We start from the raw sequence: 10,768 nt of genomic DNA, 5'->3' as shown, positions 1-10,768 counted from the left end.
TAGGGTTTGAGTCTTTATTTGACATGGACAATGAATTGTCTTGGCTATATTTGAAAAGTAAATCGTAACAGAGAAAACAGAAGTGAAATGCTTTATGAAACTCCTAAATAGGAAAATGACAGTGATCATCGTCATCATCATCATCATCATCATACAGACCACAAGCTGTTTCAAGCTGACTCATGGGTTTCAGGCAAGCTGAAGGAGAACTAAGTCTTCCAAATAAAACGGTACAAGTAAAAATGTATTAACTTACTGCTACTAATCTCTGTATTGTAATGATAAAGGGAACAGTGGGAACATAGCTTCTCCAGAAACTGGTTTAAACTCATTTAATTTTATCTCTATGAAGATGCACTTCTTTCTAAAAGTGAATTGACAAATACATATTTTCTAACTGTTACCATTGTGTGTGTGTGTGTGTGTGTGTGTGTGTGTGTGTTTGCATGCGTGTGTATGTTGGTAGGACGGAATGTTACAGGAAAAAAGGCAAAGTTATGCAAAAAGAATGTTGTGTAAACACCTTCAACACCATTGGTACCTGGTATTTTCCCCTGCATTCTTTCAATTAACCTGGAGTGTGTTTATACAAGTCACTGTGTGCATCCCAAATGGCACTCCATTCCCTCTGTAGAGTACTACATTTGACCAGGGCCCATAGGGCTCTCGTCAAAAGCAGTACACTTTATAGGGAACAGGGTGCCATTTGGGACACACACACTGTAGCAAGTTGTGTGTACACTAGCTATTACAATCAGGAAGTGGCTGTGATACTAATAAGGTGTGGCCTGTGGACGGTAGATAACATGACATGAGCATGCAGCCATGTAACCTATAAAGCCCCTCAGTCACTCTCTTCTGTTTCAGCAGCTGTCTGCACGTCGACAATGGCACAGAAACATATATTGTGGATCTTTACCCTAACTGCTTCACTCAATCTCTCAGGTAAGTCATTGGATACACTCATCTCCACACAATACAATGACAGGTTAACTTAACCCCAGTCAGCCATCTTCTCAGTGCACTTTATTCAGACTACTACAGTGACTGTAAAGATATTTTCATGGGAGAAAGTAAAACAAGGATTTCTAAAGTGAGGAATAAATATAATGAGTTGTTTAATACTGAAGCAWAAATATTTAGATGAAGAGGGGCAAAGAATATCTCTACTGTATATGTTTTTCTGAGGGAGTGAAATGTTTTGTTTAAATTGGAAGTCTATGTGAGCTTTCAGATTTCCCCATGGATTTGTTAACAGAATCCGAAATAGCAGCCAAAGTACAATGCGTGTACAAAACATTAGGATGACATCGACTGACCAGGTGAATCCAGCTGAAAGCTATGATCCCTTATTGATGTCACTTGTTAAATCCACTTCGGTGTATATTTCAGTCGAAACTACTTTTCCTCCATTTGTTTCTTTCATGGCTTCTGGAAATACAGAAAGTCATGATGAAAACCTGTGGCACCGACAGAGCACTAGACAGTGCTATCATGCTATCCGTGCTACATAGTATAATAGTTACAGTAGTAATTACGGTCAATGAATATGGACAGAAAACAGACATACAGAGTACTTTTTGTGAAATTGTGTGACAGAAACTGGACTTTGTACCACAACAATGCCACATTTCTCAGTTCTCTCTCTTTCTCCTTACCTGATCAGGTGAGGTGAGTCGGGCAGGTACTACCTGTAAGCCCCTGTAAATACACTTAGTGATGAAACCTTAACTTAGACTCATTTTCACAACAACTGTTGGGAAACATCATTGTAGTAGTGTTAGTAAGTATTGGCACACGTAGGGTGCATTCGTTACGCACATTTTGTTGAAAAATGGAAGCAACCCGGATCAAACGAGGGGGGAGCTTCCTGAATTTGTCCAATAGAAACTATCATATTGCTCTGTTTGCTTCCATTTGGTTCTTAAACGGTAAACAGTTTCCGTAATGAATAAATCCAAGGAATGGATAGAATGAAAACAGAGATAATTGCATTATCTGGTAAATTCCCCCTGATTGTCTTGGGCATGGCCAGTATTTCAAAACCTTAGCTCTTCCAATAAGTAGAGACATGGAATGAGATTTCCTCATTTGCTCAGTATTGTTTGTTTTAATGTGAACAGTTCGTTGTAAAACATACAATTAAAAAGCCAGCAAATCATGCAAATTCACTTGAAAATACCCATACGTTGTAATGGTCATCTGTTGAAGAAGGTGTGGACCAAAGCGCAGCAAGTGTCCATGCTTTTTATTGAAACTGAACACTAAGAACAAAATAACAAAGGGAATAACCGAAACAGTCCTGTCAGGTGCAAAACACTAAACAGAAAATAACTACCCACAAAAACCATGTGGGAAAAAGCTACCTAAGTATGGTTCTCAATCAGAGACAACGATAGACACCTGCCTCTGATTGAGAACCACACCCGGCCAAACACAAAGAAATACAAAACATAGAAATTAACATAGAATGCCCACCCAAATCACACCCTGACCTAACCAAAATAGAGACATAAAAATCTCTCTACGGTCAGCGTGTGACATACGTTTACCAATATAATAACCTCATTCCACAGCTATTGCGCAAAGGTGGATGTTCCTCTGTGGCCCAATCACAAAGCAGTGGATATGTACTGCAATTCAATGGCAATGGTCAAGTACAAATCAAAACAGGCCTGACAGAGAACAAGAAAGGGCATCAAAATAACAAAGCATCTGTATCCATTTGTTTCATACACGAACAAAACATAACACAGAATATAATTATTGCTGGAATGCTCATAGCAGCAGGAGCCTACAGTATGCCCTGTTTCTGTAGAGTAGGCAGCCTGATGTACAAGTACACCCCCTGGACAGGACGCAAGTCTATCGCAGTCTATTATCGTATGTAAGGGTCAAACAGCCTGTGTTCATTGTGTATCTGCGGTYTTCATACTGTAGTTTGAAGAAACAATGTGTAAACAATAATGAAATGCATTAAAGTTCCGCCCAAAGCCCTCGCTTATTAAAAGATAGGGCCAAGTCAGCAGAAGCTTTCATTACAAGATAGTTGCCGTAGCTCAACCAAAGGTCCAACTATGTTGTTAGTGTACGCACCACACATTAATTTGTCATGGTTTGGTAGACACACACAATGGAATAACCCATACCCATAATTACATGGTTGGCTGCACAAGAGACTGAGGGGATGAAGTGGCTGGAAGTTGATGAACAACCAGACGATCAAAATGCAATGTTCAGGAGAACAGGAATTTCAATAGAGTAACTTATATATGGAAAGCCGGGATTGTGCTACTGCAGTTCAAGGGCAAAACACTGCTATACTGCCACCTGACTGTTCCTTACCATTGGACCAGTCAATGCCTGGAGACAAGCATGTTAACATCATCCTATCCAGGTTATTATGTTTAGAATAGATAGGATCAGTGTGGGGATAGACAAAGTGGGTCCATTCTTGAATTCTCTCTCATCTCTCTACCACTCCATCTCTCTCTCTATCGCCCCACAGTGAGTCATGGTCGTCTTGAAGGAGTGAGCGACTATGAGGTGGTCCGACCCATCAGGCTACATTCTCTGCAGAAAAGAGAAACACAAGTAAGTCTTCTCCTGTTCTTCCTCCCTGCACAGGAGCTGTTTTGATGTGAAATACACACCAATACCAAAATATTATTTGTTAACAACTGTGTTTAATGCTTGTAATAAAGTGGTGGAAGATCAACCATGTTAATGTAGTGAGGAGATATTATACTGCATCTAGGGTATCAACTAATCCTAATTCTCTGTAACACTTTATTTGGATAGTCCATCTATAGATGCTCTACAAAGTATCTACAGTCTATCAGTAACATTTCAACTAACTATCTACTAACCCTCACCTTAAACTTAACCCTTACCCTAACCCTATCTCTAAACGTAGCAAGCAGTTGCTTTTCAACAGATAGTTTGTTGATAGTAAACTATCCATATAAAGTGTGACCTAATTCTCTCCATCAGTCATCCAGACTGGAAACTATGAAGTATGCAATGAGAGTGGGTGGGAAAGACATTGAGATGCATCTGGAGAAGAATGGGTATGTACAAAAGCCACCTTCAATCTTTTTCTCCTAAATGTTAACCTCTTACACAACATCAGTAGAATGATCACATGCTTCATCATTCTCCTTAACAAGAACGGTCAGTATGTAGAGAACTGTCTTACCACAGTGTAATTTTCAGTTCTCCTTTATAATCACACACTGCATCATTGTCAAGCGTCATTAATGGAATGACACAATTTTGTTTTACCACAGCATGAATTCCTTTGAACATGTAGGTGCCTGATGAAATAATGTAATGAATAACTTTATTTTGGTTCCCTCAGTGAATTACTCACCAACGACTATAGTGAGACTTACTACACTGAGGATGGTACACCAGTCACCTCTACGCCTCAGGATGTGGTTAGTGATTATAACAAACCCTTGATAGGTAGCAGGAGGCTGTGTAGAAGTGTCTTGATTAGAAGGCCCTTAAACCTTTTAATTCATTCTCTTCTCCAGGACCACTGCTACTACCACGGCACTATTGTGAATGACAGTGAGTCAACGGTTAGCATGAGCACCTGCGATGGACTCAGGTAGGCAGCCCCACATTTCTACAGCATATACACTACAGGTCAAAAGTTTTAGAACACCTACTCATTCAAGGGTTTTTCTTTATTTTTACTATTTTCTATGTTGTAGAATTATAGTGAAGACATCAAAACTATGAAATAACACATATGGAATCATGTAGTAACCAAAAAAGTGTTAAACAAATCAAAATATATTTTATATTTGAGATTCTTCAAATATCCACCCTTTGCCTTGATGACAGCTTTGCACACTCTTGGCATTCTCTCAAACAGCTTCATGAGGCTTCATTAACCTCTCTGGGGTAGGTGGGACGCAATCGTCCCACCTGGCCAATAGCCAGGGAAAATACAGAGCGCCATATTCAAATAAAATTATATAAAAATCAAACTTTCATTAAATCACACATGTAAGATACCAAATTAAAGCTACACTCGTTGTGAATCCAGCCAACATGTCAGATTTCAAAAAGGCTTTTCGGCGAAAGCATAAGATGCTATTATCTGATGATAGCACAACAGTAAACAAAGAGAGTAGCATATTTCAACACTGCAGGCACGACACAAAACGCAGAAATAAAAATATAATTCATGCCTTACCTTTGACGAACTTCTTTTGTTGGCACTCCAATATGTCCCATAAACATCACAAATGGTCCTTTTGTTCGATTAATTCCGTCGATATATATCCAAAATGTCAATTTATTTGGCGCGTTTCATCCAGAAAAACACAGCTTCCAACTTGCGCAACGTCACTACAAAATATATCAAAAGTTACATGTAAACTTTACCAAAACATTTCAAACTACTTTTGTAATACAACGTTAGGTATTTTTAAACGTTAATAATCGATCAAATTGAAGACGGGATGATCTGTGTTCAATACAAAAAGAAAACAAACTGACGAAACTTTTCTGGTAATGTTGCCTCTCTCAAACAATTTACTTCAAGTGATCCTCATTTAAGATGGCCGTACTTCTTCATTACACAAAGGAATAACCTCAACCAATTTCCAAAGACTGGTGACATCCAGTGGAAGCGGTAGGAACTGCAAACAAGTCCCTTAGAAATCTGGTGTCCCAATGAAACTCATTGAAAAGACAGTGACCTCAAAAAAAAGAAATCTGAATGGTTTGTCCTCGGGGTTTTGCCTGCTACATAGGTTCTGTTATACTCACAGACATGATTCAAACAGTTTTWGAAACTTCAGAGTGTTTTCTTATATTCTGGGGATGAGTAGCAGGCAGTTGAATTTGGGCATGCTATGTATCCAAAAGTGAAAATGCTGCCCCCTACCCCGAAGAAGTTAACAGATGTGCATTCTTAAAAGATAATTTGTGGAATTGATTTACTTCTTAATGCGTTTGAGCCAATCAGTTGTGTTGTGACAAGGTAGGGGGGATTACTGAAGACAGCCCTATTTGGTAAAAGACCAAATCCATATTATGGCAAGAACAGCTCAAAAAAGCAAAGAGAAACGACAGTCCATCATTACTTTAAGTCAGTCAATACGGAAAATTTCAAGAACTTTGAAAGTTTCTTAATGTGCAGTTTCAAAAACCATCAAGCGCTATGATGAAACTGGCTCTGGCTCTCATGAGGACCGCCACAGAAAAGGAAGACCCAGAGTTACCTCTGCTGCAGAGGATAGGTTCATTAGAGTTACCAGCCTCAGAAATTGTAGGCCAAATACATTTTTCACAGAGTTCAAGTAACAGACACACCTCATCATCAACTGTTCAGAGGAGACTGTGTGAATCAGGCCTTCATGGTCAAATTGCTGCAAAGAAACCACAACTGAAGGACACCAATAAGAGGAAGAGACTTGCTTGGGCCAAGAAATACAAACAATGGACATGAGACCGGTGGAAATTCGTCCTTTGGTCTGGAGTCCAAATGGGAGATTTTTGGTTCAAACCGCCGTGTCTTTGTGAGATGCGGTGTGGGTGAACGGATGATCTCCGCATGTGTATTTCCCACCGTAAAGAATGGAGGAGGAGGTGTTCTGGTGTGATGGTGACACTGTCTGTGAAGTATTCAGAATTGGCACACTTAACCAGCTTGGCTACCACAGCATTCTGCAGCGATATGCCATCCCATCTGGTATGGGCTTAGTGAGACTATCATTTGTTTTTCAACAGGAAAATGACCCAACACACCTCCAGGCTTTGTAAGGGCTATTTTACCAAGAAAGAGAGTGATGGAGTGCTGCATCAGATGACCTGGCCTCCACAATCAAATCAAATCAAATTTATTTATATAGCCCTTTGTACATCAGCTGATATCTCAAAGTGCTGTACAGAAACCCAGCCTAAAACCCCAAACAGCAAGCAATGCAGGTGTAGAAGCACGGTGGCTAGGAAAAACTCCCTAGAAAGGCCAAACCTAGGAAGAAACCTAGAGAGGAACCAGGCTATGAGGGGTGGCCAGTCCTCTTCTGGCTGTGCCGGGTGGAGATTATAACAGAACATGGCCAAGATGTTCAAATGTTCATAAATGACCAGCGGTCCAATAATAATAATCACAGTAGTTGTCGAGGTGCAGCAAGTCAGCACTCAGGAGTAAATGTCAGTTGGCTTTCATAGCCGATCATTAAGAGTATCTCTACCGCTCCTGCGGTCTCTAGAGAGTTGAAAACAGCAGGTCTGGGACAGGTAGCAGTCCGGTGAACGTCAGGGTTCCATAGCGCAGGCAGAACAGTTGAAACTGGAAGCAGCACGGCCAGGTGGACTGGGGACAGCAAGAGTCATCATGCCAGGTATCCTGGCGCATGGTCCTAGGGCTCAGGGCTCCGAGAGAGAGAAAGAAAGAGAGAATTAGAGAGAGCATACTTAAATTCACACGGACACACGGATAAGACAGGAGAAGTACCCAGATATAACAACTGACCCTAGCCCCCCGACACATAAACTAATGCAGCAAAATACTGGAGGCTGAGACAGGAGGGGTCAGGAGACACTGTGGCCCCATCCGATGAACCCCCGGACAGGGCCAAACAGGAAGGATATAACCCCACCCACTCTGCCAAAGCACAGCCCCCACACCACCAGAGGATACTTCAACCACCAACTTACCATCCTGAGACAAGGCCGAGTATAGCCACAAAGATGCATCTCCCGCACAGCACCACCAAGGGGGGGCGCCAACCAGACAGGAAGATCACGTCATGACTCAACCCACTCAAGTGACGCACCCTCCTAGGGACGGCATGAAAGAGCACCAGTAAGCCAGTGACTCAGCCCCTTGTAATAGGGTTAAGAGTAGAGAGACCCACCGGAGAGAGGGAACCGGCCAGCAGAGAACAGCAAGGGCGGTTCGTTGCTCCAGAGCCTTTCCCTTCCCTTCACACTCCTGGGCCAGACTACACTCAATCATATGACCCACTGAAGAGATGAGTCTTCCATGCAGTAACGACTTGAAAGAGTGACGACGAGTTGCGTCTTGCGTCTGTTCCAACAAATACCTTCACAGTGGGTAGCGAGACCCATCTCCATAAAAAATGCGAAGATCTTTAGGAAGAAAAAAGAAGTTAGCCTCTGCCCGTCTCACAGGCCTGTGTGCTCGATTTCTATTAGGTAACAACACCAGGCATTCACGCTATGCCCTCGGACGCTAGCCTAAGTATGTATGTCTTTAGGAGCGTTTGACAGAGTGATGAGGGTGGTCTTTGACCGCGGACCCGTGGCGCGATAACAGCGCAATGAGCACGTCATCGTTGAGATTCTTTGTATCGAAGACCGTAAGGCATACGCTAGTATATTTGGGTAATGGCATACTCGGTCAGGCAGAATGAACTAATCCAATATTTCAGAAAGATAGGATAGTTGCCCATGTTTACGGCTAGCTGAGCTTAGCGTATAGCCCATGCTACCTTGTGTAGACCGCCTTTTAGATGGAGTTTGATCAGTGTAAAAAATATCCCTGTAAAATATCGACGACTTCCTACGCCTTGGATTGTTACGGGACGCCGGCTTCCAACAGGCAAGCCACGTGGTAGGGAGGCTAGCCACTGCGGAGTATAGGTGATCAATTTTGTTTCATTCTCAGTCCAGGTTCTAGCCGTGAGCTTAATAAGTTCTCAAGCACTAACCCTGAATAGCTTCTATTTATTACGTACCATACACCAAACAAGACCCTTGAGAGCTAGACAAGAGGGGAGACGATCAATTCACATAGAGTCTGAGTGTCCACTGCGCGCAGCACAGTAGCTGTGCGATGAACCTACTGAGAAGGGTAACCAGGAAGCGCATTCTTTTCAGCATAACTTTTTGGACAGAACGAGTCTGATTTTGTTGCAATGGTTTAAGTAGGATGGAAAAACAATGTCCTTGAACAGTCTTCGGTACTGTTCGTCAGAAAAGAGAAGATCAGCGTCGCCAGAGCATAGTCGCGAAGAGTCTCTTCATCTAGTTATAGTTGAGTATCAAGTATCTTTTACAACCTATACAGAAGATCTAAACTTCTCAGTAGCCTTCAACTAGGAGACAAACATGCTCATTGTATATGTTGGGCAACCTTAGTGAAAGCAGAAGCTCATTCCTACCTGTTGCATTCGTTCACTAGAGTATGCATATCTCACAACACGCACCTTGGCAGTATGAACATCAGTTTTCTAACAGTCCCAAACATTCTTGTTAGTCCTGAACACTACATGCATTGGGGTCGTAAATGAGCATGCTCAGAATTTTTTGGTGCAATCCTTATTATCCGAGGCATGTCGCGACACTTGACAATGAACTTATCATCTGAGACAGAATGGAACACATGGTGAGTCGTTGATTGCCTAGACCATACCAGTGAAAATTAAACATTATGTTCGATCGAATGTGAACATCCCCCAACGAAGTAAGGCAAACTGTTAATAAATACTGAGTAGAGCGCACAACAAAACCAATGACCTAGTAATGTGCCAAGTAACTGTAATCCTACCCTTTTGAGAAGTCAAAACAGTTTCTCACCCGGCATAACGATATGTACAAAGTTCTATAAGCTTTGTCATGCTAAGGAATGCGAACAAATCCTCACTTTTAACATATCAGAATTGTACAGCAAAACTTAGCGGAAACAATATCGTCTGTATCAGCTCATGAATAAGCCCTAGAAGCAATTCCATGATGATATCCAATCTATCGAATGGTTCCCAACTCCTTCTTACACAAAACGAATGTATTGTGACAGGATTGAACGATATGGTGCGATCCAAAAAGTGTGCTATATTACACTTAAGTCACTAAATAGAGTGTCAATTCAAACTCTTGTTTTCAACCACCTCCACAAATCTTAACTGTGTAACCACAAACGGCTACAGAGTGTCATGGACACACGTCGTGCTCTGAGTCCTCTCGAATCAGTACTACTTGTAAATTGTGCATGACCAACCAAGTCACAAATTAGCTGCCCCAAACAAATGGATTTACAGTACCTCAGTAGCTATTCTGACGTTGAGGTACATTACCAACCTCCAGTAACTACACGCCATTTACAGTTCCAGTGGTTCAGAAGTTTACCATTACACTATATAGACGCGGGCCTTGTAAATAGCTTGTAAATTCCAAAAATCACATCTTCACATTGGTGTTTGTCTTCAGAAAACGGCAGCTGAGTTGCTTGCGCAACAGCCGTTTTTAATTTATTTTATTGAAAAGAATGGAAAGATTCGACTTTTATAGAGCCGGCCTTTCAATGATTTATGTTACAATTATACTTTCGGTTGGATCCAAATGACTTTTAGAGCGTGCTTCCAATTTGAAGGGAGGCTTTATTACTGTGTACCCCTCTGTTTATAGTGAGTTTATGGTTACACAAATTTCACAGGTGAATAAGAGAGCCCGTTATTATGCGCTCTTCAACCCATCTCAAAGAACGGTCACCTGAGCCTATTCGAAGCGAGCTCTCTTATAAACAAATGTGAAGATATCTAAAAGTAAAATATACGAGCCAATCACCATGTCATGCGAGAACAGAATAGAATAAGTAGGCCTCTCTACAAGAGCCTGCTCGATCACTTAGTGAGTTGTTACATGCACATATTCGAGAATGCCTGAAGTAACCACGTTCATCTTCTAATATAGCAAGCAAAATTTAGTATGCAAGTATGACAAACACTAACAATACGACTTATCCACACAGCCTAGTTGTCTCATCTCATCTCAACTAGGT

At 41.5% G+C, this 10,768-nt stretch overlaps 1 protein-coding gene across 1 annotated transcript in view; it reads left to right on the top strand.

Annotated features, from left to right (window-relative positions):
• Nucleotides 1-810: 810 nt before the first annotated feature.
• LOC111958242 (zinc metalloproteinase-disintegrin-like berythractivase) overlaps nt 811-10,768 on the top strand; it is a 33,737-nt gene continuing 23,779 nt past the window's right edge. Inside the window, exons 1-5 of the mRNA XM_023979467.2 lie at nt 811-945; nt 3,509-3,594; nt 3,994-4,070; nt 4,361-4,439; nt 4,539-4,615. Of these exons, the coding sequence (XP_023835235.1) occupies nt 888-945; nt 3,509-3,594; nt 3,994-4,070; nt 4,361-4,439; nt 4,539-4,615 (377 nt within the window). The 5' untranslated portion in view covers nt 811-887. The remainder of the gene's footprint in view (nt 946-3,508; nt 3,595-3,993; nt 4,071-4,360; nt 4,440-4,538; nt 4,616-10,768) is intronic.

Source organism: Salvelinus sp. IW2-2015, linkage group LG33 (assembly GCF_002910315.2).
Source record: "Salvelinus sp. IW2-2015 linkage group LG33, ASM291031v2, whole genome shotgun sequence".
Classification (NCBI taxonomy): Eukaryota; Metazoa; Chordata; class Actinopteri; order Salmoniformes; family Salmonidae; genus Salvelinus; species Salvelinus sp. IW2-2015.
This window is presented reverse-complemented; position numbering and strand designations above follow the sequence as displayed.